Here is a 27,592-nt window from a genome sequence, read left to right as displayed (position 1 = left end):
ATTACAGTCTAGACTTTAGGATCCGGGGTTTGCTTCAGCTTTGAAAACCTCTACACAAATGACTACAGCTAGCCCTTACAACCGCAGAGGAAAGGAGAAAAGACTCAGTTGCAGACGGGGATTAAGGAATGAGCGAGACATAAAGCTTGTTCTTTTACGTCAATTACCTGGAGGCAAAGTTGTTATTTACCTTTTCTAAAGATTCCTCGTCGTAGCCTCTTCCCAACTTTTCTGTCTGCTCATCGGTTGACTCCACTATCACTAGACTACTTCTCCTTGGAGAGGGGTCATCCTGCTGGAGCTGGGGGTCCTCGGGCTCTTGGATGATGGGAGAGTCCCCCCTCTGAGCAGATGGTGGGGGCCGTGGGGATGGTTTTTCTCTCTCGTCCTTCGCCGCACTGAAGCGCGCAGATTTTTCGCTTGCTGCTTTTGCAGTCACGGGTGCTGTGGAGTGCTCTGTTCCTGGAGTTGTGACACTGGGAATTACAAGTTCAAGGGAAGAAGTTACCACTATGCGGTTCTTTCCAATTTCCAAAAATGGAACATTATGCACCGATTAAATATCGTTATCCCGTCTGTCGTCTAGCAAAGTCTAGAAATAACTAACTGATACTCCTTGACAATAACTACAGAGCAATCCGGCTAGGAATCCCTCTCATCCTTCCGAACCAAGAAAATCTCCAAATGGATGTCCAAACGTTGCACCCAATTCTGCAAAACCCGGTCTTTGTGCAGGATTCGTGTGAGCTTTGCTGTCACTTCTGCCCTCACAAATCTACATATCGCCTATTATTTTTTGGGGGAAAGAGACTGGAGCGCTACAGATGGATGTGAAACAACTATTACATTAATTACGAGCTATACAGCTGCAGGTGAGGACAGACCGACTTCTCTGTAGAATTCTGGAGCCTTACCAAACAGAAATTTAGTAGAGGATCTTATTTTTGTTTGTAATTGTTATTTTCACTGTTCAACATTACTATGATTTAATTGCTGCCACAAGTTATTTAAACATACTATTACATACGTTAATAGGTAAGATACATAAAGGTAATACGTATATTAAAGCATATTTATGCGCAATATTTTCCTGTTGCGTGTGGGTGAATAATAGTGACTTCAAATATGAAGCTAACTCTTATTTAACTGAGTTTTATCAAGTAACCTTGTAACTCTGATGCTAGCTTGAGAAGGTTCACTTCTGATTTGCACTAACTGTGAAAACATTACCCACTTCAACATCTAGAATCTCCTTTTGAGGTTGACTTTTATCTTTTCATGTATCGTAGAATCCAAGAATCATAGACTACCAGCTTGGAAGGGACCTCAAGGATCACCTGGTCCAACCTTTCTTGGCAAAAGCACCGCCTAGGCGAGATGGCCCAGCGCCCTCTCCAGCTGAACCTTAAAAGCGTCCAAAGTTGGGGAATCCACCGCTTCCCTGGGGAGATTATTCCAAGGGCTGATTGGTCTCATTGGGAAAAATTTTCCTCTTGTGTCCAACTGGAACCTCCCAGGAGTAACTTGTACCCGTTACCCCTCGTCTTTCCCATGTGACTCCTTGTAAAAAGGGAGTCTCCGTCTTCTTTGTAGCCACCCTTTAATTACTGGAACGTGGTGATAAGGTTTCCCCTGAGCCTTGAACAAACCCACTTCTCTCAGCCTTTCACCACACGGCAGGCTTCCCAGGCCTCGGGTCATCTTGGTGGCCCTTCTCTGGGCCCTCTCCAGTCTGGCCGCATCTTTTTTGCATAGCGGGGACCAAAACTAAAGGCAGTATTCCAGGTGTGGCCTGACAAGCCAGATTATCAAAACTGTTTTGGGATGGTGGGAAGAAAGATACGTGACCCTTTTTAGGTTTCTTTCAGGTTCCTTTCCAAACGAAAGCAACGCCACTGACAGCCCTAAATCAGAATTCAAGGCTTTGCTGAGCAGGTCTTGTAAATCTATACTTTATCATGAATTCTTCGCTCAAGTAGTTTTGCCTTGGCTGTATAAAACCCTGTTTCTCTTTCTCTGGCCATCTGAAATGCATTTTTAAAAATCTAATTCCTAACATATGGTTATGAGTTTCATAAGTAATGATTAACTGGGAAAATTTTTGCCTCAATTGAAAAAGCCACCCTGAAGTTGAAGAAGGGCCCCTCTAGTATTAATTCCATTAAGTTTAACATTACTTGCCATCTAACATCCAAAAAATATACACAGTTTGCAAAAAAAACCCCACCTCTACATTATCCCTCTCTTCTTTCGTATGTACTAGGACAGGTTACCGCTTTGTGTTCACAGTGACAAACTGACTTTCTCTCCCAACCCTTAAGGCTTCCTCCACATGGATTAAAAAGCCAAACCTGCGGCAGGAACTAATGAACCGGTGCACACAACTGGGAGGAAAATTCTAGCGAGTTCGTACGTTTCAAAGAAAACTGTAAAATCGCCTTGTTACACGGAGGAGAGATAATCCGTTCCACGTAGGTCTCCTCCTGGTCTTTCGACACTTACAAATATTCGTGTGGTGAAGTAGATGGTTTTCCTGGCACCTCTTGGGGTTTCCCTGAGAATTCAGCTTCTACTTGTTCCTTATGTGCTTGTCTCAGGAGCTCAGCCATTGATGCTTCTGCCTCACTCCTGGGAGTACAGTCCTGAAAAGGAGAATAACTGCCAGAGACGTCTTCCTCGGAGACAATAGGAGGGTGTTCGCTTGGCTCGCTGTCTTTAGATAGTCTATGTTGCTCTTCTTCCTTGTGCCTTGAACTGTACAGTTCCTCTTGCAGCGCAGAAAACCCTTTAAAAAACAGAGAGATGAGAAATGTCATTACGAGTCTCATTAGAACGCAGAAAGTCCTTTTCCTTCTCTGGGAGCATTTAAAATCCCTGGATGGGACGCACCACCTGGAATTTTTAGACATCGAGCGGGAGAGGACACAACCTCCCCAGGTAGCTGAAGGAACACTGGCTCATCGCTACTATTGCCAAAGAGCGAATCTTGACAGTAACAGGCAAAACAAAATTTACCCAGGAATTTACCCAGAGTAAAACCTCCAAGTACGACAGAAGATTCGCAACGGGTTTTTTCCAGCGGATCAGGATAGGTTTTAGTGACGTTCCCCGCCCCCGTCAATTATTTATCTGCTTATCGAAAAAATAACTGCGCAAGTATGGACAACGGAATTCATACAGGACTAGGTGCAAGAACTAATTAAGGTGCTTCAAAGCCTATAAACACATCCACCCACCCCCAACTCCCAATCCCAAAGCAAGGCCTCTCATTCTGCAAAAAACGTAAAAATATCCTGCGTTTCTGTTCCCCAGGCTACAAGTCACAAGCTTGGGCTTCTGTTTTTCCTTACTAGCCACATTCCCTAGGAACCTACTGACTCTGAAGAATAGCTCTGGGGGAAAACGTAACTGCTTGTCCTGAATTTGAGCTGGACATGGAGGTTATGTTCTAAAACTAATTGGTTGCGACAGTAGAATGCCAATCACAGCAAACAACCTTCCATTCCTACATCTTCTTAAAGATGGGACATTTGCGGCTGCCTAATACTTTACCGAGCTACTAGTTCGATACTAAGTTAAGGATGTAAAAGTATCCCTTCCAGAAAAGAATTTCACAGAATTTGGAGGTGTTTCTTTCGGTGTTTCTACTGAACTTTTAAACTTGAGAAATCCAACAGCATCATAGCAGAATTACAGCACCCTGGATACTTGAACCCAAAGGTGGAGTAGTTTTCCTTTTACCAATCTTGGTCAAATCTAATGCAACCTTCTTAACTTTTAAGAAAGTACTTGTATAAGGGAAAAAAACCAAAACCCAACCTCCAACAAACTAGGCGTAAGTATTTGCAGTAGTTTCTGACAATGCTCCTTTACTTGCTTTATAAGAATCAATTTTCTAAGTTTTCTAAGAATGCAGAGATCTTACACCTGGTGGAATAGGGACCGGTGTGGTGCCGTGCTTGCATTCACCTGTATTATCTGTGCTTCCAAAATGAGATTCTAGCGCTAATCCGACAGATTGTCCTAGTCAAACATTTCGGAACAGAAGCTAGCGCTTAGACGAGATAACCTGGGCAGTCTGGAGCGGGAGCCGTTTACCTTCGCTATGGTCCAGTCCGATTGTTTGTTCGATTTCGGCGTAGGTGCGAGTGCCGTGGACCTGCACGGAGTCTATGCCGCTGGCCTCCATCAGGTGAACGATATCCATGCGGTTGATTTTCGTAAGACACTGGGTGAGATTTGTATCTGTGGCATCAGAACGACACCATGGAGCCGAGTTAAGAATTTCACACGCTCTCTCCCTTCTATTTTGCGTGCAAAGGACGTACATAGGACACTCAGCAACGTAACGGCATGTACAAAATACAGATGCATTTAGAAGCATTGCTCTGTAAAATCTAAAATTAACTGAAGGGCTGCCTACAAAAATGACTACTCATTTTGGTTTTTGTCTTAATAAACCTGTTTTGTTTCCCCAAACATTTTTCAATTTAGGAAGAAGAGGCCGCGGTGTTTTTCCACGCTTTCTTTGCCGTTAAGATGTTCCGCCTTGCCCTCAAATGAAGACAATTAAACTACTTTCTCCGAGAATCCTGCGATACGCCACGTTATACAGACAAGCTTAAAAAAAAAAATGAAGTACTATCCGCGGTTGTTCTTTCTACAGCCTCAATTTTACCCGAATTTTCTTTTTTGTGTGTGATTATAACACACATCTGTCACCTCAACTAGCAAACTGGAGACGGTAACATGCAGTATAGCTGGAAACCAACCTGTTGCGTGTTTCCCGTCCCTTTCAAGCCAGTATTTGAGGAGTGCATGGCTCTGGTCTTGAAGTGAATTAGGATTTTCAATTCGGATCTGGTGAATTTGCTCTTCTGTGAAATCCAGTTCTCTTGCTAGCTCTGAAAAAGAAAGCCATCTCTGTAAAAAAAGTCTTTTCCCCCGCCTGACATCTATTTTACGGCTGCCAGCAGCCAAGCGGATTACAAACTTTTCCGAAACCGATTTCTCTTTGCCCCTTGTGTTATATTTAGAGGCATTGTCAAACAGTAAGTTTATCGGAAACGACAGAAACGTGTTATGGCCCGAAGTGACGGCTCTGCGTGAGCTTTTATTTCTTGTGTCTACCGTTCCTAGTTGTCAGAGGCACAACGCTGCCGACAAAATTTAGCAGCGACAGGCCATCAAACGGAGTGCAGCCGCAGAAATAGCACGAGCCGAGAAAAATATTCCTGGCTAGAGCACCACGCTCAGCAGATTCTCTCTGAAACGCTGAATATTTCAGAAACTTTGAGCAAAATCTAGTAAAGGAATTAATTTGAAGTAATGGCATTCTGTGGGCCTAGATTAAAGAGCAGAACTACGGCTCCCCTGGACTTGTTTCACTTAAAGAAAAGTAAATGTCTACGAATTACGGCTGAAAACCAAAACCCGAAAACGTGAAACTAGAATAACCCATGTCTTTCTGATGCAGCATAGGCTCAGGCTGCAGCCCAGAAAAGGGAAAAGGTTTAATATTCTGTAACACCCTAATTGTATCCAGAGCCAGGGGCAGCCTTCTGCCATCACCAAATCGCAATGCAGCTGCTGATGTAGGTCGACACGCGAGTTAAAGCCACGGAGAATCTGTGAGGTTCCTACTGTTATTCCCGGTCTCCAGATTTCTGCTTCTTTCGCGGAGAAGGATTACATCCTATTCCACTGTCATTATCGCTATCGTGGCATGGACTTGGTTTTGGGGGGTGTCACGTTTTACCAGGGCGGAGGGAAGCCTGACCGCAAACCCCAGATAACCTCATTGCCGTAAACTGGTGCAGCTGGGAATTCCAACAAATGTGCAGTAACTACACGCTAGATTCAAATCTTAGGTGGCCAAATAAGTTTGAACAGAAAACCACCACTAGTTTATCCCCCAAAGTAACATTTGACACAGCAATCGTGACGATAGTCAATCTTTACCATAATGTAAGACAGGTGTATTTACGCAGCTGTACTACCCCGCTCTCTCTCAAATGCTACAAAAACATTAATGTCTACTTTGAGGAGTAGCCATTTTTATTTTTTTCTAGCTTTGCTTTCAGAACTGTCTGTTCATTTATATAATGAATTTTCAGCAGATTCCTTCCTAATCTGTGACATCGCACAGGTCCAAGTCCTACTGATTTCAAGAAAATCCGCGTCGGGATGAGCGACACGTGCTCCCAGTCTTCTCTACGGATTGAAACAGAAGGCAGGGAAGGAAGAGGTGAGTAACATAAGCCAAAGAATCACTGATATTTTGCATATACTCTGAAGAAGCTTATAAAACCAGCATAGAGCACAATCGCCCATTTACAAGGAGTTAGCACTTTTTCTCCGGTATACAACTCTTCTTCAGCTCCTAGAGCCTTGCTTGCTTTCAGGAGCGTGGTACTGCTCCGGGGACAGACACAAAAAAGTGGACACCTGATTTAATTTCTTTTTGCAGCATTTTTTTTTCTTTTTTTTTTTTTTTTTTGTGTGTGGGGGTGGGGTTGGATCGCAAAAGCGTAAACGCTTTTGAGCTGATTTTCAGTGACAGACATCTGCATTTCATTCTGTGTTACTTTCACTTGTCCCCAGTACCGTTAACTGGCTCAGATCTACTAAATCTACGTTATTAAGGTGATTGTTACAAACAGGTCCCTTTTTATCCCTTTTCCCTCAGCACAGTTCCGTAGAAAAGAAGCTGATGGCCTTTAGCCCCACGGTGGCCTTCCAGCCCAGGAGTTCCAGAACGCAGGCGGTGTTTATTCATGTATTCCTGTATCTTTTAGCCAAAGTTGACGCATTTTGCAAGAAAGAGTAAGGTAACGTATGCCAACTCCCTCGTCCTAGGAGTTTTCCCTCCGGAGATGCCACAGCAAGTGCAGAGGCCTTACCTCTGCCATCGGAGTTCTTACCTAACAGGAATGTTAATAACCAAAAGACAGTAAGGTACGGAAACGTTTCTATAAAACATCTTTGGATAATCAGGAAATCATCCGAAGAAAACGTGGAAAGAGGGAGGAACGCTCCCCTCCTTTCTCTCCGGAGAAGGCGACATGCATTTTACCTGTCCAGCTGAATCCAAGATGATCAGCAATGTGGGCCAGTCTTTCCTCTGTCCTTTCCTGATCATCCTGTTGATCTAAAGGTCAAAGAGAGCCACAAGTTGCCTTTTACAAGTTAAAAACCATTTTCATAGCCCCCCGGAAGGGGAAAGTGCTTTTTTTTTTTTTCCTAACCGCGGCAATCTAAATGCGGACAGGCCGTTACAAGCGGGCAACTACAGCGAGGACTGTAAAGCCCCGGCTTAAAAAGAAAAAAAAAAAAAGGAAAAAGCTTGATTTTTTCAAAAAGCACAAGGAACTAAGGAACTACAGGACTATCCACATTTTCCGTTTGAAAATCAGGCTTTCGTGTGGAAAAACTAAACAAGGACTAAGTGCCTACTGCGCCTATTTTGGCCGAGCATTTCATTCTAAAACTTTATTCTACCATTAAATTGAAGACTTTTAACTAAGTCACGAAGCCATAATTTTCCATGCCTCCTTAGTAAATGCCAGCGTTGAAAAATTCATCCGGACTGGTGCTTCTACTTATGTTCTTTCTGTTGTGGGGAAAGTTTTGTTCAAACAGTCCATGTGGCACTTCGTATCACGGTTTGTATTTGAGATATTCTTAATTTAAGTGTCTTTTGACCCCTTCACCTAGGGAGCGATACGAAACGCTTACAACGAAGGCAAGGAAAAAAATCAGACGTTCGTTCGCCAGCCTGCACGGACTTCAGTGACAGTGAGACTGACTGTCCCTCCCACCCCCAAAGCTAATTTGAGGATGGCGGGATTTGAGTTTTGATTTTCCCTGAACGATATCTGGCACGTTTCGTTTTAGCTAATGGATTTCCATCGTGGCTACTCAGTGGCAGCACGCAAGCAGGCGAGAGGAAAACCAAACGCCCGGAAACTCGTACTGAAGTTACCGGTGACAGGGTTTTCTTTTCAGACGCAGATTGTCAAAAAAAAAAAAAAAAAGAAACACGACAAACTTAATTGTTTAAGAATTCTGCGGACTTCTTTGTGTAACAACTCCAAGGAAAATGCATCTGCCTGTCTCAGTTTCAATCAATGCCTAAATATTTTATTATTAGTAAAAAGCAATAGTTAAGACTAGGGCCAGGGAAAGCCAAAAGCCAAAATACGCACGACCTGAGCAATCAGTTTAATGGCAAAACAATACGTATTTTTAGGAGCGTTTTTGTTTGTTAAGGTAACACTTCCCATAAGCATTCACGGTTTGCAATCTTGAGATTGTTTCACAGACAAGAAAAACACAGACACAACACAAAAAAACCAAACACGGCTCACGGGGGGGGGGCGGGGGGGTGTAAAAAAAAATAATACACAACTAACCACCAAAAGCTTAAAAGAAAATGCCACACAGATTACACGTGTATACAAACATACGTACGCGCACACACACCCCAAAGAAAACAAAACAAAACAAAACAAAACAAAAAAACCAAAAAAGTTTTAATTCATGACATGCGTCGCACAGGGAATCCCAGTCGTTGGCAAATACCTTCAGCATGGTCATGGACATTTTCATCAGGGATACGTTCAATCTGAGTCTCTACAGACTCATCCCAAATGGGTCTGGTGTCAAAGATGTCTTCAGGAACTGACTGCTGAGTCTCACTGGATGGCACATTTTCAATAACTGAAACTTCTAGGGCGCTACTGCTTTCATCGTCTGAAACTAATTCTTGTTCTCTCTCTGACTGCGTGAGTCTTTCCACTAATTTAGAAGCTTCATCGCTAATTTCTTCAAAGAATTCTATGGAGTTTTTGTAAAGGTCAAAAAAGTGTTCCTTACTTTCTTTTGTGGGACTAAAAGCACTGCGGGAGCCTGGAGTGCTTCTGCTTTTAACCGGCAACCGCGACGAAAATACCTTGGGTCTTGCTGCTGTTGCCTCATCTGAGTCTAGCTCAAGCTTCATCTCTCTCTCCCTCTCCCTGGTCTCGGCTTCTGCCTCAGCGTAACTCCTAGCTTTTATCGAGCGTTTAGCCTTTGGGTCCGTGGGAACGCTTGCATCGGATTCAGATTTACTTCGGTTCTCTTGTTTCGTAGGCAGTTTGCTTGTCACGTCAAGAGCTTTGGGTGACTCTAGCTTGCGGGCAGATGCGTCTGCGTATGTGTGTTGCTGTTCGGCTTTTTGGAAAGCCGCTTTGACGGGAATTTTAGACTTTGGTTTTGCTTGCTCGTCTTTTCCTTCACACTGCGAACTGTCTAGGAAGACGTCTGCGGGAAGGCTCTCGTTTTCCAAGGACTGCGATGCAGCAGCGGCTGTTCTTACAGGGATTTTGGATTTGCTTTCACAAGAAGGCACTCTCTCCATTAGAGCAGTAGGGATTTCGATCACAGACCTTTGTTCCTCCGGTGAGGAGTCTGGAGACTCATCACCCTGTTCAGAGCAAACTAATCTAGTGACTTTGGAAAAATCTAATTCGTCTTCTACCACAGACTGCTCAGGAGAGATAGGGCAAGGCACCTGACTGCTATCGACCGTGTCAGTCTCCATTGTGGAGAGGGGCTCAGCTTCAGAGGCAGCGGTTTCTTTCTTTGGTGATTTTGAAGAAGCTGAAATACCCATTTTAATCGGAATTCTGGATTTGAGATCTGCTTTTGCGGTGCCTATGCTGACACCTTCGCCCGTCATCTCTTCTGATTTATCACTCGACTCGGATGCTGGGGGCGAATATTTCAACGTGTCTTTTTCTCGTATATCCGAGTCCTCCGATTCTGAAGGTGGAAATGCATCTGGTGAGCTCTCCAGCTTAGAAGATTCCACCTCTGCTGCTTCTTTCACTTCTTCCGACAGAGCAACTTCTTCCTGAGGCTGCTCCGCCATTTGGAAGAAGTGAAAGCTTTCATCTGGATAGTTCCTTTTGGTCATGTCAATGGCTCCACTTCTAGTCATTTCAAACAACTTTCCTTCCTGAAAAAGAAAAGGATTTTGTTCGCTAAGTGGCGTCCCTTCTTCGGTGGGTGTTCTGGCCGGTGTTGTATCGGGCGTCGTGCCTTGTGATCGCCTGTCCACCATCAACCCAAATATCTTTTGTTCCTCTTCTTTCACCCGAGCTTCAAAAGCTTCATCGTCTTCACGTATTTCGCTCCACATGTCAGAATCCACATCAGTTTTAGTGATGACAACCCGACTGATCAAGTTCTCTGTTTCATCTGTTACATCCTCAAGGGCAGATTCAGCAAATTTTGTGGAATCCGATGCTGAAGACCCCTGTGACGCCTCCTGAAATGCATCCTCTGGTTTTGGCTCTATTTCCATATACACTTCCTCTGAAGGGTGATATTCGCTACCCGTGTCTCCGCTAAATACAGCTTCACCACTCTGATCTTTTCCTTCCTCAATAGAATACTTCTCCCTAGACAGCAGACTTCTACCAGATCCTACCTCACTTTCAGAGTCAGGAAAGAAATGTTCAGAAGACACATTTTCGTAAGGGCTTACTACACAAGGAGCACTACTCTCAGCAGCATCTGCCACGCAACTTTCGGGTTCCACTGTTTCAGTGCTAAGGGATGAGTACTCTGGTAAGGGCTCCTCAGCGCGACTATCTCTTTGAGATGTTTCAAAATCTGCATCTGCTTTCCCCAAGTCGCTTCCCAAAGCAGAATGGTCAGGGGTATCACCTTCAGCCGGTTCGGCATTTTGTGGTACAGAGCACCCGGTGGTACTGTGCCCACAAGAACCGCCAGCTGCTGCCTCAGACACAGCTCCTGTAGCAACTGCGAACGACGCAGTGCTTTTGACATCTTTTTCACACTGCTGTCGCGTTAGCGAAGACTCAACGCCAACTTCTTTTTGAGAACTGCCACCCACGGAATGACACAGAGTGCCCCCACATGGCGTGACTGGGGCACTGGGACTAACTGGCTCACCGCCATCTCTACTGTCACATTTTGACGCCTCAGTTTCTGCTGGTGCGCAACCATCAGAATGACAAGTGCCCGATTCTCTCGTGGAAGCCTTACGGCTGCCCCCAAGGATAAGCGGTTCCTCTTTGCCATCTTCTGTCGGCTTATCCTGTTCCGCTTTAACTGCGCCTATCCTGACAGAGCATTGCTTCGAACCGATGGGTTGGAACCCTGCTTCGTCGGGGCTAGAACTGGAGTCAACACTGGATGGCAATGGTGAGGGTGGCTGCACTCGGATCATAGGCTCCATTAAAAGGCCGGAGTCAGCTTCTTTTTTTAGCTGAGTCAATTCCGGCTCACTCTCTGAAGAGGAAGAACTTTTTCTGGATTCATCTGCAGACATCACCACCGTCGGTATATCTTTTTCTTCTACAGCTGTTGACTCCGGTTCTCCAGCTTCACGCGCAGCTTCGGAATCAGCAACTACTGAAGAGTCATCTTGCTTGCAATCCTTTTTGTAATCCCTCTTCTGTTTTGCTTCTTGTTCTAGTTCATCAAACATTTTGATTTTGGTCACCATTTTAAACATCTCCTCTTCAGGGGTGAATCTCTTCTTTGGCTCACTTTCGCAATCGTCCTCTGGCTCTTCACTGACTTCAGGGATCACGGCCGACTTTGGGATGTTTGACAGTGCCTGTGAGTCCGCGGTTTTAGGTGTGATTTCATAGCTAATTTCTTCAGAACTAGGAGTTTCAGGCGAAAGGGGACTTTTCCCTGAACTCTCCATGAGGGATGTTTGCTCTAGACTGTCATCGTCAGCACTTCCCTCGGGGTCACGGAGAATCCTGGAACGCACCGATGCCAGCTCTGGGCACGTTTCTCCTTTGCTAAGAACAGACTGAAGAGGACCCTGCCCCAAAATACCAGCCTTCACTGTTTGTTCTACAGGGCTACTTTCAAGGGAATCACGGCAGGGAGACTCTTTCATAGGACTGGGCTCCAAAGAATCAGGCGTTTTGTGCGATGAGTTATCTTCTAGCACTGGGCTTGCTTCCAGTGAGTCTTTGTGACTTACAGCCAAAGAGTCATCTGCAACTGGGCTAAAGCTTTCACTATCATGGCTAGTAAGTGAAAGTTCCAATTTCTGGGGACTTCTAACCACCACACGGCGTTCACAGGTTATATCTTTTTCTTTCTCTAAAGCAGTGTCATGTGTTTCAGAAGACTGAGTGAAATGTGCAGTGGTTCTGGATTCTTTATCCCTGCTAACATCTTTCATAATGGAAGCTGCGCTACTTTCTTTAAGTTTATCAGCCTCTTCTTCAGAGGCTGTAGGTACAAGCTCTTCTGATACATGGTCAGAACGAGACTTACTAGTCTCAGTAACAGCATCTAGCTGTCTTTCAGTAATACCTTTTTCATCTTCCTTTGGAGAGAGTTCCTTCGGAGAACGTGTTTCTGCTGTTGTGTGTGCTCTAGCTGCTCCTTTAGCTTCTTCATTTTGCCCATCGGTTTTCTTTGGTGAGAATGAAAGGCTTTCAGGGCTTGTTTCTGGAGTCTCGGCCAGACCCTCATGCTTATAACTCTCCTCAGAGCTGATCTGAGGGGTTCCGTCAAGTAGACTACCTGGAGAATCAGCCACACCTTCGTGTTTAAGGCTCTCGGAGCTGCCATCAAAAGCAGCACTTTGCAGAGAAAGAGCAGGAAGGAATCCATCTTTCACGTACTCTGTGGGAAAAGCGACACTGAAAGGACTGGTCAGGACCTGCTCCAGGTTAAGCTCTCCCTCCTCAGTCACTGAAAGGTGTCGGAACTGCTGATATTTGTCATTATCCTCCAGTTCTTCTTTAATGACATCAGAAAAGTCTGTCGAGGTTTTTCTGTCAGGGCTGATCTGGAAGTCAGTACCTCCTTGGTCATCAGAAGTCCTGCCCTTCCCAGCCGCCGCGTCTTTGGCACTTTCATCATCAAATACTGGAGGGAGAGGTTCAGTTGGTTTTTTGCTGCTCTGCTCTTTCACCTGGTCTTTACCTACAGCTTTCTTGGTAATTTTGACGGTAGAAATTTGCGTTTTGCCTTTTTTGGATTGCAGCTCTTTCTCCGCTTTTAATACGGTGCTTTGTTTGTCCTTCTGTTTGTCCGTCTTGTCTGTCTTGTGGCTTGACGCTCGCTTCGTTTCACTTTGTGAAGAAATCGGTTTTCTCTGGGTCGTTTCCTTCTCAGGGAGCTGCTGCTTCTGTTTGACAGATTTGTGCTCAAACAGCCCAGATATATTCTTGGATGGGTCTTGACCTGACTGGAAGGCTTTCATCAGTTCACGAACTGACATGGTCTCTTCAAGTCTTTCTGTCTTAGAAGAAGGGGAAACGGGGGGTTGTGCTTTGTGCGCTACCGGTTTTTTGACTTGTGCCGGTTTTTTAGAAGCCTTTTCAGCAGTGCCTTCTCTTGTTTGAATCCTGACAGGGAGTTTTGACCGTATTTTTTGTTCATCTTCCACTCGTTTCTGAAGAGCTTTAACTTTATCTTTTATTGAGCCAATAGGCGTCTCCTCTATAACAGGGGATACAGCTTTAGCCTCAGGAGCAGCTGTTGGTGTTAAGCCAGGCTCCTCACCTAGTGATTCACCTGGAGCTGGCTTCCTTAGTCCTCGTTGTTCTTCACTGCTGTGCATCTTGCCTTCCTTTGGCTTTTGCTTGTCTCTTAGTTTTGTCCTCACTGGCTTTTTAATGTCTAAGGCTGGCTTGTGTTGTTCCTGGGGACTTCGTGTTTCAGTCGTCGGAGATTCTTGGCCTTCTTTTTCAGAATCCCTGCTTATTACTACAGCTTCAAACCTCTCTTCTACTAAGTCTTCTTGTAAGGCTTGTGGCTGTACCTCATGAAGAGAAACGTATGTTTTTAAATCCTCTGTAAGGTAATCTACCATTCCTGTCATGTCTGGCTTCTCTACTCTTGTTGTCCCTTTGTCTACCCTGATTTCTACACAGGGAGGCTCACTGACTTCTGAAGGAGCATTTCTCCTGGCCTCCTCAATTTCTTCATCACTGACAATGACCCATTCTTCTTCTTCAAGTTCTTGTTTGGAAAGGGACTTCTGCAAAACATGTTCTTCTCTGGTATAGGAGCCGCCTCTCAGAATTTCATTTACTTTTTCCAAGTCTTCTTTCACTCTTTCAACTATCTCAAAAGGCTCTCCTGGCTCTTCTTCAGCGGGTTTCCCAAGATCTTTCACCTTAATGGAGCCTGATTTATCAGAAGGGTCAGTTGTCAAGATGGCAGTCATTTTGATCAAGTCTTGTTTCATCTCAGAAACTTCAGACAACAGGTCTGGACTGGCTAGTACAGGGACTTCGTTAACCAGATGGCTTTTCAGGATAGAAGTTTCTGTAGATTCTGTCTCGTCATCTTTGATGCGAATGAAAAACATTGAAAGTAAAACGGAAATCAAAAATAGAGATTGGAAAATGTAATCAGGACTGAAAATGACTGTCTTTGGTTGCAGTGGTAGGAAGGTCAACAAAATGGGCCAGGAATGGTGGATCCACAAGATCTGAGGGTACAAGAGCAAAGCAAAGCTAACGGGGGGGAGGGAAAAAAAAAAAAAACCAAACTGAAAAGGAAAATGGCAGGAAATAACTTGCTTGACTTGATCACTATAGCACAACCACACACACATTATCGAAGCTGTAACAAACCAAATCAGGACACCACTAAAAAAAAAAAGAATCCAAAACAACAACAACAAAATTTAAAATCAAAAACGGAAGAAACACAGTGAAGTTACACAAAGAGAGGCATCTCAAGATTGTTCAGATGTTACAGATCAATGTTCAAATAAAAATAAACAAGAAAAAAGGGGGAAAGCATTAGAACTGATTGAAAGTCGATTTCCTCTAAGAGAAAGCCAGTGTTAGCAAACTGTCAGAATAACATTGCGGTAACATTTTGTTTTTCTTAATGACCAAAATAAAAAGTTAGAAGTAATTCTGCAGTAATCTAAAGTATGATCAAATATGTCGAGATCTGAATCAGCTGCAAACCGGCATTTCATCTAAGGGGATTTCACACCTAAACAATGAAACAAACATTCTTTTGTTTTAAGAGGCATGGTCCTTTCCTTGGAACATCCTCATTGACAACTAATGAATTGACTGAGGAAAGAGAAGACAGAGAAGAAAAGGAGAGATAATAAGAAAAAAACTGTGAATCAACTCAGAAGTGATTTCAAAGTTTTAAAAAAATGTAATGTATGGCAACCAAAAATCAGAGACAGTCACACTAGACACATACATACAATTCATGTAAGGCAAGTTATTTCCATGCAAAGCAAAGGTGTTGAAATGCCGCTGGGGATGTAGCTTCAGTTAAAAAACAACAGCTCTAAAAATTAATCGTATAAATTAAAGACACATGAAAGTACTGTAAAACATACTGTGGTGAAATATTGGAATGATCTGTGCCATCAATATACGGCAAGGGGGACGTTGGCAATTCCCGTTATGCCGCGACTGCCTGCTGGGAATATTATTAATTTCAGGAAGGACTACTGGCAAACGTCTATTGAACGGAATGAAACACTGGAGGACTGAAGCAAGTTATGAACAGAACGCAACGCTTCGAAATGACAATTGTACTTCTTTCTTTTAAAGGGAGCGCGCCACGTAGAACTTGACATGATTCTGCCTCCCAGTCTAAAAGTCAAATTAGCAACGCAAGCTCTCGAACTAATTCTCCATTAAGCCAAAGGAAGAAGTAGCGAAACTTGCCACCTGAGTGGTATTTTCATTCACCCAGTATAACATTCACCCCAAATTCTAGCTCTACGCTAGGTTGAATTTAGATGCGTCTCTGACGGGCCACAACTGAGCGACCTCCCCAAACCTGCATCCCGCCGCCTTCCTCGGGGTGGGTGTGAAATAAGAAATCATTACGTGGCAAGGGGAGCATTCAAGCCCTTTTTCACCTGTACGTTTTACTGTTCTCTTGAATTCCCTTCCCATTTCCCACGGCCAAGGTGAGTCGTGAGGCAACTGAAATCCCGCTCTGCTGGCTACACTAGGGTGTGTCTTTTCCACCTTGATGAAACTGGTTGCCCTGGTGTAAATAATAACGAATTAGAGCAAAAATCTGAGGCTAACAATGTCGTTAATCATGGTGAATGCTATTTCCCACCACGTTATTAGCTGTTTTGTCACCCTGATGTCTTTTATTCCCTAGATGAAGCATTTCTGCTTTGGTTATAGGGGAACGATCATCCGTTTGATCTTCAGGATCGTGGTGCTGTTGTCTTTCCAAACATGTACATAGTACGTCGAGAATAAATAACCCTCAAAATGCAATGTAGAAAAAAAAAAAAGAAAGGCAAGACATTGCACTTTGAAGTGGAAACAAGACAGAAGTTACTCTTTTCCTAACCAGATTTAAGAAATCACTGCATCTGGCAACATTTCTCGGTAGAGACACTCTTCTGACTGAATATACGTTTGTTTGATTTGCATCTTCGTTAAAGGAGATCTTTGGCATTGTGAACCACTCACCGGCAGTTTCTAACACTAATTCCGTATGTGCAAAGAGTACATATGCTGCACCAAGCTTAACAGTCATATTTCCAGCCATATTTCACCACAGTAAAGGGCAGGGGCGGGGGGGGGGGAGGGTTAAACAGCCTGATTACTTCGGACAGTATCTCTTTTTTGCATGATTGTAGCTCGTGAGCCGAGTGAAACAGATCGGAGTATTAATTACGCTTTCATTAAAAGTGATACTGTCATTTATCTCCAGTATGAGGCGACGGTGTGTGTTAACAAATGGACAAAACAAAAAAATGGAAGGATGAGCATTCATACAAGGCAAAATAGCAATAGCGGGATCGCTAGGGATGTCAAAGGAAAGTAAATGCTTAGATGAACCGTTTTAAACTGTATTACTTGTTAATTTATACATTAAAATGTATTTAACTGGATATTAAGCTGGTATTAAATTATTTTTATTTATTATTATTACATTTTTAAAGTATCGGTGTTATTAGCAGTAGCAGTTAAAGCTTAGCTCTCTCTCATGCTCATCTTTATTCTTAACCGTCTTTCATACCAACTGCATTACAACATTTGCATTAAAAAAAAAGAGAATCTTACTTTTTTCTGAAGTCATATCAATCTGGAAGAGAAAAAAATGAGGAAATTTAAAAGTTCAAATATACTCGATACATATAAAGTCACTAGTGAAGTAGTTCAGGTTGAGTCAAATCTACTAGATGTACAGAGTCACACAGATTCACTGACTTAAACGGAACTAATAAAATAATGGTAAAAGCATGGCTTGATTTCTTTAGCGTTTCTAATAACAGAAAAATGGTTGCTTTGCTTTGGTTACGGTCAACAGCAGATGCGAAATGTTGCAATGTGTTTTCTCTAAACGCGACCAGCAGTATAGAGGACCCGGACTTTTGTATTACTGGGTATGTTCTTGCATTTTTCTTAATTTATTTCTTCTTGACTAAAGTAAAAAAAAGTCCAATATGGCCATCTGAAGGCATACGTCCAATCTGGAAAGGAACCAGTAGCCTTTAGACCTGGTTTCATTGTACACATTCATTCTCAGGCCACGGTTTGCATTTTTGCCTCCGCGATGACGGAAAGCAGGTATGGAAATGACCGCAGACTTGATACCCCTATATTGAAGCAGTGATGGCCTCAGAGGCCGGCTTTTTGATTTTTCAGAGTGTATTTCTGTGTATAAATTGAAAAAGCCATACAGATTTTTGCTGTTACTCAAAAGCAAACACAGTCCCTGCCAAAAAACATTAAAAACTTGCAACGTCAGACTACAAAAACCCAATAAGGCAATTTTTGAAGTTGTCCTGTAGTTTCACCTTTTTTCCTGTTCTGCTAGCACAATCATTTGTCCACACAAGCCAAAAAAGGCTTTTGTGGGGTTAATGTGGGTAACGCAAAAGCACGCAAAGTTAGAAGTCGCGCTAACCGCTTGATTTCCCACACAAACTTGGGGCGGTAGGGTGCCCGTGAGGCACGGAAATCAGCTCTGCAGCACTGCTGATACAATACACCGCATACGTCAGAGCCCCCCGGATTCTTTTTTGGTGACTGCTGAAAAGGTTTTATGTGTTTAGAAGTGTTCTTTTGTAAAGATAAATGCAATATACCGCCTCGGTTAAGACGTTCCTACTTCTTGCTTGTCCATCGAAACTGAAAACGAATACAAGTACATCACTGGCGGCACTTACATGTTGACACGTGCCTTGGAATAATTTAGGCCGACATTATTAATCTTCACACTTAGCGATGTTTATTACAGATCCATAATAACAAATTCCTCTGATGCACAGCTCACTCTACACGGTGAACTAGGATCCCTAGGATACTTTAATTCCCCTTAAGTTCCTCCATATCAGTCTGGAATTACGTCAGCATATTAATTCGTATTATTAACATAAAAATGAAGAAACAGAAAATAATTTAAAATGGGAGGTGTTTTTAGCCATCCATGAGCTCATCTTTTTCTGCTTTAGTTTCTTATATAAAAATATAAGAAAAAATATAGCAACATCGACGTTTCAAAAAATAGCTTTCCAATATCCTTTACGTTGCTTTTACAGAGCATAGATTTGTTAAAAACTTCTTTTGGGGCCTTCACTAGGCATGCACGAACAGCATTCTAGAGGTTAAAAGAATTAGTTTTGTGCTTTTGGTAGGAAATTAAATGATCACCTGATGAGGAATGTTACCTTCTGAACGAATATAGCGGGAATTAGCTTAGAAACTTTGGCCACGTTTTCACTTGACAGCGCCTACATTTCAGCGCCGAAATAGTAAATATTTCTGTCATGGTAATAAGGAAACTGCCATCCATGGGACGTTCCGGACTCTTGTTTTGCAGTTCATGGAAAAGGTGTCCACCGTCTTTGGGGAGCAGGCTCTTCTCCCAGTGCTGGCACCCGTATTTGTTTCCAACAGCGGAACGTCATCAAAATGTGGGGCTGTTTTTCTAATGTTACTCAGAATCAGAAAAAAACAATCCTATTTCCCCTTTTGCGTGCTGCGGAGAATAAAGCTTAAAAAAAAATACCCTTGTACGGCTTGCTCTTGAGCAAAATATAATTTTTAAGTTCTTAAGGACCCGTTCTGAAACCAAAACGAACTACTCTACACCTCCCAAATCCGTACATCTGAATCAGTAAAACTTTAATTTGAACAAAGGGAAAGCTAAAATCAGTAAATTCCAAAACTGAGCCTGTGCAAGACCCTTTTAAGCGCGCTCCCCTTCGTTGTTTTTGTAACGCGGAGCTCATGATTGATACGCCTGACTCACTACAGATTGCATCTTCCAAGCCTTGTATTTTAGTAGTACGCATAAGCAATAACATGCTGTTATAGCGACATTACCTCTTCTTCTTGTTCTTGGTCTGATTCTGACTCCTTTCAGTTCCAAAATGCCATGCAAAAAGAGAAGGGGAAAACAGAGCAGGCAAAATGCACACGTGTTTAGGAGAAGAGTCCGGGCAAACATAACTTCTGACAACATTTAACAGACAGGAAGAAAATGCAGTGCGTTTCTGCGGTTGATTTCTTATGTCAAAAAGCAGCAAAACTAAACTGTCAGTTTAAAACCACAAAAGGTTACAGAATCAGTACAAACAGAAAAGTCGCTTCGGGGTGTTAGACTTCTTGTGATTCTGACTCGTACCAAAACTTAAAATACATGCACGCTTCTGCACCCACAAACCAGCACGAATAAACACGTAAAATCCTTACGAAAGTTACCCATTTAAAGTTAAAAATACGTTGAGATGTGTTATTTCCAAATTATACAAAAAATGCTATAATAAAGACGATATTAGAAGCTAAAAACGCAGAGAAAAAAAGGAACACCAACAGGCAAGATTTTGGGCAAACGGCCTAATACGTTCCTAAAAGGCATGCAGCTGCTAATCTGACAAGGACAGTAAAAAATCGGAGTTATCACAAAATAGCCATAAACTGATGCTTTCTAAGGAAACAAATGCTTCTTAATATCTGATCACGCTTAAGCAGAAACCACGGGCACTCCCATGACGCATGAGAATTCAACTGGTCTCAATCTTGTTGTTTAGAAAAACTAACTCACACTGGAGTTTTCCTCTCCTTTTTCTGCCCTTGATACTGGACCATTTTCTTCCCCAGGTACGTTAATAACTGTTACGACAACATTCTGAAGAAAGATCATTTACACGATGTGACGTACTCAAAGATTCTTGGAAGATTTGATCAGATGTAGGCAGAAAAGTCAGCGTCAAAAGTCAACGTAATATTAAAATCTAGTCTAAGAAAATATTTTTGGCCCTGCTCTAAGCTTTCCGAATTCTAGAGCTCCGATCTGCTACATTTTTAGCATGATCACCGCGGATAAACAAGGCAGTTAGCTAAAAAACGCTACGGCCAAGCCCATTAACTTCCAAATTTCCAAACGGGAAAAAAAAAAAAAAAAAAGAGAAATAATTTTCAGTCCGTTTTAAATTCATACCTGAAGAGTGTGATCTACAGACATTAGCCTCGCACTTTGTGCCACAGGTACGAATGGTGACTTCACCTCCAGCGCGGTCCCACGCGACGTGGTTAGACAATGGAGGAAATCTTTGGTAAAACCAAAAATGAACCTAGTGCTACTCACTGAATCCCAGATCTGTCTCACCCCTCAAAGAGAATCTGGGTAAAATGTCACCTTTGAATGCTGGCACTAAGAGCACCAAACCCAAGAAACCGAAAGCCCTGGGGTGATATTTAGTCTTCTTTAAAATACCTGACTACAAAGCTCTAACAGCATTTTGCCCCATTTCTTCTTTATATTGTAATGCTGATGGCTATAGACCAGTATAATTTCACAGTACCTTCGTGTAAACGGGTAAAGTGATGTTTAAATTACATATGGCTTGATGAACGAGGCCTCTGGTAGATTTTGGCTCCTTCATGAACGATAACCGTCCACAGGGTTCTTGAGTGGTGTCTCGCACCTGGCAGAGCAAATACACAGATTTTAATCTGTTGTTTTGCTATTTTAGCGCATGATCGGCTTGCGTCACTCAAAACTAGTTCACGGAAAGAGCCCAGATGTGGGAGAAAAAGGCCACGTAGGGAAAAAAATCATGTGCTTTCTCTTTTTTTTTTGCCCTGCTTGTTTGTAAATGTCCACACAGATGTATTTGTGGGTCAAAGCAAGAGAAAACACGAGCACGTACTTGCTTAGACAACAGACATTTACTTACAGAGGGCAGCAACACTGTAATCGCAGTCTTAAAATAACAAGAGACGTTCCAGCACGATTGGACTTCTCTGATAACTCACAACACCCATTTTTCACTGAAATGGTCCCCAAACTTTATGGTCATAACAGAGACTTATTTTATATTAGGTGACCAAAGGAACTAAGTCGCTTTCGTTTTAAAATTTCGTCTCTTGCGAGATGTTTTCTCAAGTGTATTGATAAATCCTACTCTTGGAATGAAGAAATTTGCTGGAATATATTTGTAGGCGTGACCGTTATTACCTACAAAAGACACTACATCATGCCGTAATTTAAGATTTTGCAGGGAATCTTAGAAAAATCTCTTTCACAGTTGTTAGTAGAACAAGTGTAAGCACTTAGAACTCCAGATACGGGCAATGTAGTTTTAGCTTTTGTACACAACGTCAGGAGGATTACGTATGATATCCCAGAAGAAATTTTTTCTGAAGTCGTATCAATCCGGAAGAGAAAAAATGAGGCCATGCAACTGAAAGCATGACCTCATTTTTAGTTTTCCGAACTGATAAAATGATACAATTTGATATATGCGGATTAACTTCATCAGACTGAAAATACTAGATGCCAAGACGCACATGGTTTCGAACATATTTTGCATAATCCACCATGGCGAAAAATAGGCAAAGCCAAAGGTAAGCGGTGGCATAGATAAAATTGCAAATTAAAAGAAAATATGGCTGGAAGAGAGATTTTGATAGATTCCTGCCAATTCTACGTTGTTTTCTGACCCTTTTTTGCAGTTTCCGCATATTTTCCTGCACCGTATTGAACCACGATACAGAAAAACAAACAAGATCAAACTCCATCCGCTCTTCAGGTTATTCAAGAAAGAGCAGGATTCCTAGAAGTACCATTTGGGTGTCTGAAAGAATGCTGTGGACACGTGCGTATGTAGCAGAACGCAGGCGCAGATAATTAGATTTAGGGAAAAATCTCATTACATTTTATAAAGGTAGCCAACTCTGGTTGCTCGGACTACCCAAGTCAACGTTTAATCCATTCTCATAAAATAATTTGGAACTGGTTCTTCAGTCTGCTAAGCTTATTGTAAACTCCGGAGGAGACAAACATTTTAAAAACTACAGTCCGTAGTTCGTATTATAACGTTACCTTAACAAACAGCGGAAGTCTATTTTCTTTGAAGGCAAAGAAACTGAATATATGGTGTTGCCCACTCTTCGTTAGCGGCACCAAATTGCCAAAGCAGTCAACATAGATGGGTTTTCCTTCTAATACCTATCGGAAACGAAAAAGAAGCAAAGCGGCAATCACTCAGAGTGAGGCGGTCAGGATTTCTTCTTAAGCATTAATTCTACAGTAGTTTTGAGCAATTTCTTAAATTGCTAGGATTTGTCCGCATTTCCAAGGGTTTTTTACGTGCAGTTACCTAAAAGCTGTGGAAATATTTCAGATTCTTAAATTCCAAACGGAATACACGGTTAATTCCGTAACAACAACGGGACGCTATAAATCACAAAATGAGCATTCAGTGTCACGAACCTGGGCAAATTCTCAATCTACGTTTTAATCTGGCTTTTCTTTATTGGCTCTTACTGTAGCATACTTTTAGCTACCCTGGCCTCATCGTAACAGTCAAAGCAATGTTTTCTTCGTCAATCAAATCTTTTGACGGGTAGGATAGTAAACCAGTCTGGGAATATCACGAAGTTACAGAGGACCTTTTAAACAATGCAGAAACTTTCTGAATTAGATCACCTATGTGTTTAACGTACTTGCAACAGTCTGTTGCAGCAAAGACACAGATTCTAGTTATTTCACTGGATTTATAATGGCCTAGAGTTTTGAAAGAGGGGTCTCGGGTAAATGCCTCTCTGAAATGCCTATATAAAGATTCTGCCTACATCTTTGGGTTGTCCCCCCACACGTTTCAGTCTCATTTTAGCAGTTTTGGAGATGTTCCCTTCAAACGGCCAACACATTAACGTCTCATCCTTACTTTCCGGAAATCCAGCCTTGTCGTTCAGTTTTAGAAACCCGTATTTTACCTAGCTGCCCTGCACAAGAAATGCCTGCCAGAGCTTCAGGAACGGCGAGGACAAATTTTTTAAAGGTGGGATTCTCATGGAAAAGAGACGATGCTAAGCAGAAGGCTACGCCAGGCGTGTAGTTAAAGCACTTGCAGTTTGTCGTCACTTCCGAGGAAGCTGACAGAGCCAGAAAAACTACACTGAGCAGGCAGCTTGCTGGATTCCGCGTAGGAAAGCTTTTGCCTGTTCAGCATCAGATTTAATTACTTTCTTATTTTTTTTTTTCTGTAAAGCAGAATATTAATCGAACCTGCTAGTTTAACTTCTCGATATGCGAAGATGCTGACAAGACGTGGCTACTGTTGACTGCCTTTTTGGTTAGCGACATTCATTTATGGAGTTAGCAGAAGTTGAGATTTACCTGTCCTTTTTGGCTTGGACTATCTCCCCTTTTCCCACAACGCCCGCTTAATATCAGGCTCAGGAACGTAACAGTTCAGCAAAGACCACCACCCTCAAACCCCACCTTTACTCAGACGTTCCTCTAAGAGGAAGTCGGTAACTAGAAAATTCAAGGTGTCTCCTGGCAGTTTGCTACAGAGCCAATTAAAACTAAGTAATCACCGTGGACCGCCACAGAAATGACTATGAGGTACTTGGACTGAACTTAAGGCTAGCCTGTATCCACAGGAATTAATTTTAGGCTAACTGAGGGAAAAGTCCATTTACAACACCTATCCGCTACCTCTCAGCTCGCTGCTGAGTGGCTTAAGCCTTTCGCCTTGCGGCGCACCTGAAGACCCGTTTGAGCTAAGCAAAATTCTTACAAACTGTGGCATTTTGTTTAATAAAACCCATGGGCAGTGTCTCCTGCTTGCATAACTCGCCCTCTCAAAGAGATTTTGTAATATTTAGTTGGCAGCAGCTGCCCTAGTTCTGAAGCTGAATTAAAGAAATGCTGACCCTGCCACCAGCGAAAAAGGAGGACAAAGAACCTGCCCGCTAAACGGTAACCCCCACCTTCTTTTTATTACCCGATTTCCTAGCACAAAATCAGCCCAGTTGTACTTAGAAGCACGCAATGGCCTTCCACCTCGGTAGGCTGCTCCAGGAAGACCCAAATGCGGTCACCGATAATGATAGCTAATGTGCCCAGCAGCCCTGTCAACTAAGAGACTGGCCATTGCCCATTGGGAATAGGATTTCGTCACTCGTATCTGACAGCTACTTTTCCCTTGCATCAAACAAAATGCAAAGTTTGCACCTTATCATGATGCACGATGATGTGTCAGGGCAGCATCTGTCGGCGCTATTATTTTTCAGTGCTTGCGGCAGATAGAAGGCAGTAAATATTTGCTTAAAAACAGGCATTTGAAAATGGAGAAAACTGTTTAAGATTCTTGTACGGTACCTCTACATCCCTGCTTCTGGCAACCTCCGCAAAGTTTTCTTGTTGTTCTAGAGTTTTATCCACCTTGTCATCGGTCATGCAAAAACACCTTAACCGTGCTTCGATGGGATCGTGCGATTTGGCAAACACCACAAATTTGGCCATGTAGGGGACACAGATAATCTCTCTGTACACTTGGGAAGCAAAAGTAACAGATTCTTGCGTCTGTCGACAGTCTATCAACCAAAACCTGCAAAAGAAAATGAAGGGTTGTGCGATCAGCACAGAAGGATTAAAGCAAGAAAATAATCCGTTTTGCCGTCTTGGCAGCGTTAGCTGGAAACCACACCAATTGTGTATGACAAGGCAGAATAAAGCAAAAAAACTCGTTACCATTTGGGAAGAACAGCCCAAAAATGCTCATGGTACCACCAATACATTTAGGAAGCATGAAGCGAAATCAATACGGAAAGCGTCTGGACCAGAACTTACTCTCCTAAATACCAGATAGCGAACCCTTCACAGAGTCTCCTGCCGCAGAAATTCCGGGCCGTTGTTTGCCTCCCGATAGGATCTCGCGCAGCTGGAAGCTTATTTGCTTCCAGGTACGTGATTGTCTTTTAAAGGCTTTAAGAAGTTCACTTGTCCTGGGGCAGACGGTCTCATGACTCCTCTGAACTCTCACCCTCTCTGAAGATTTCAACATATGAGCCTTGTCGTATTTTTTTTGTGTGTGTTTATGAAATCTCTGTCTTACGTTTGTAAGGACGTTTATAACATTTAAACAATTATTGATGGCTTACCAAAAACAAAGAAACTCTGGAAATTCATCAGCGTATCCAATAAATGTTTGTTTTTTTTTCTATTCAAAAGTTGGCTGTGGCCTAAACTTTGTTTTCATCTGAAGTGATTCCTTGCAGCGAGAATACGTGATCAAACGTTCCCTGAAATAAATTTCAGCGGTCTTTCTTTTCCATCACTTCCAACAGGTTCTGATGACGTTTGAAATGGCGATTGACCTTATCACCGTTCCCTCTAGAGCCGCCCAAAAAGTCTGGGAATTTGTTCTTGTTTATCCCGTGTCCTTATATCTGATTTCTGTGCAGACTCTAAGTAGAGAAGGGTGTACTGGGAGTGCAGAGCTCAGATTTCCCCTTAACCGGGACTCTGCAATGTCTGCCTTTCACCTAGAGAAACACGGGTTCTTTTTGACCGCTGGTTGCTGCTCAACACCTGAAGATGCAGAAAAGAGCAATGTCTCCTACAAACCTTCCTAAAATGGCTCCTATCTGGTCATAGGCATAATTTCTCTTCCAGGTTACGGCTAAATTTGGGCAGTTTCATCCTTTTCTTTTTAGCCCCCAGAAATCCTCCCAGGCATCGTACGATATCCTGTTTGCTCAGACATCAGTGCGCCACGCTGGGGTGTTAGCGGGCTGTCTGCAAACTCCTGACGTGCCAGGGATGCTGTGAACGTTTCCTGAATTTTATCGATGAGGAAGAGGAGACTGAAACGGCTTTTGGCACGTGTTGTTCATCTTTCGGTCTGTTCTTGGAGCTCCACCTCTAACAGCCGAAACATAAAGCTGCCTTGCCCAAAACCACTTGGTTTTTTTTCTACCATCTAGCTTAAAGGTTAGCAGTACATTCCTTACGCACGATATCAAAATCCGAGGGTCTTCAAGGTGAATGTAAACGATTTTGTCCACTGAAACGATTTTGTCCACTGTGTCGCACTGCATGCAAAAATCAGAAAGTATTTTCATGTAAATTTATTCAAGGACTTTTAACTCTGATTTTGCGGTAAGTTGTCGTGGTTTGAGTTGGGGGAGAGCATCTGTCGCTTGTCTCAGTGGCCAGTCCGACCCAAACCGCGACGTAAGTTTTTTTGATGCATATTGAGGACCAATGATACGTATATTTCTATATACGAGCCATATTGTATTTTAAAGGCGCTGAAAGCTGATGTGTCCGCATCTGCTTCCTGCCACCTTGGCCTCGCAGAGGCTGCGATCGCCACCGACTCGCTCTTCGGCGTGGTTTCTAACGTTGCCGTTTTACTGACCGCATCTTTCTAACGCGTACGCTGAATCTTCCACACCAGTGGTTCCCAGTCTGTGACCCGCGTGCCGCACGTCGAATAGAAAGACGCTCAAAGCAACATGCAAATATTACCGGAATAAATTACTTCCTCTGCACGGTGTGAAGCCAGGAGCTGCCGCTTCTATCCCATTCGGGTACCACCATGACACAGAAATACTTGAAGATTACAGGGTAAGGTCCTAAGTTGTCTGGTTTCACTAACATAATTACTACAAATGAACGCCTGCCTCTTACCAAGTCTCGCTAGAGCATGGGGATTGGAACAAACCACCTCAAACCGTATCAAACCCACACGGTTACTCGAGACGTACCAGGGATGGTGCAACTCAGGTCTAGAACTTCACCTTCCAGAACAGGTCCTCTTGCGCCAAAAATGATCCTCCTTTTTACTGAAAACTACAGGTTCTTTACCCATTTCTTTGGGCCATGCCCGACGTTTCCCAGTAATAACAATTTGCAAATTCCCTTACACCTTTCTCAAGGGAACCGAATTGTTATTTTGCAACGACGACGACTCTCACTTGAAATAATTTTCCTTCTACCCCTGAAATTCCACAGCAGAAACGCACCAAGCGTTGTGCAAGGAGCAGCAGGTATTGCCTTCTTTCTCAGACGTCACTTCTTTTAGTTTCTCTGTGGAGCTGTTGGCTTTTCTTTTAAAGAAAATTCACCATGTGGGTGGAAAGCACGCTTGAGTTTGACACCCGTAGGATGGAGACAAAAGTCCCGAGAGGTCAAAGACACCTCCAAAGACGATATAACCTGCAGGGGGCTTATTACTTACTGTAGATTACACGGTATTATAACTCACAAAGCGCACCTTTCAAGTGCGATTTCTCTGGTCTTACTCATCTGCAGTTGAATAACAGCGAATTTCATG

General features: G+C 42.9%; 1 protein-coding gene across 16 annotated transcripts in view; it reads right to left on the bottom strand.

Annotated features, from left to right (window-relative positions):
* Positions 1–27,592, bottom strand: part of ANK2 (ankyrin 2) — a 334,684-nt gene that overhangs the window by 10,658 nt on the left and 296,434 nt on the right. For 8 of the 16 annotated variants that reach the window (XM_074588636.1, XM_074588639.1, XM_074588634.1 and 5 more), the window contains 9 exons: positions 24,631–24,859; positions 22,342–22,467; positions 20,819–20,941; positions 17,070–17,091; positions 7,076–7,150; positions 4,773–4,904; positions 4,099–4,245; positions 2,503–2,785; positions 191–476 (listed from right to left, as the gene is read on the bottom strand). In XM_074588636.1, coding sequence (XP_074444737.1) covers positions 191–476; positions 2,503–2,785; positions 4,099–4,245; positions 4,773–4,904; positions 7,076–7,150; positions 17,070–17,091; positions 20,819–20,941; positions 22,342–22,467; positions 24,631–24,859 — 1,423 coding nt within the window. Of the gene's footprint in view, positions 1–190; positions 477–2,502; positions 2,786–4,098; positions 4,246–4,772; positions 4,905–7,075; positions 7,151–8,583; positions 14,341–17,069; positions 17,092–19,337; positions 19,371–20,818; positions 20,942–22,341; positions 22,468–24,630; positions 24,860–27,592 lie in introns of all 16 variants that reach the window. The other 8 variants (XM_074588630.1, XM_074588633.1, XM_074588637.1 and 5 more) reach the window with 2 other exon arrangements.

This window comes from Larus michahellis, chromosome 5 (assembly GCF_964199755.1).
Source record: "Larus michahellis chromosome 5, bLarMic1.1, whole genome shotgun sequence".
Taxonomy (NCBI): Eukaryota; Metazoa; Chordata; class Aves; order Charadriiformes; family Laridae; genus Larus; species Larus michahellis.
The sequence above is the reverse complement of the archived record's forward strand: the minus strand, read 5'-3'. Positions and strand labels throughout refer to the sequence as shown.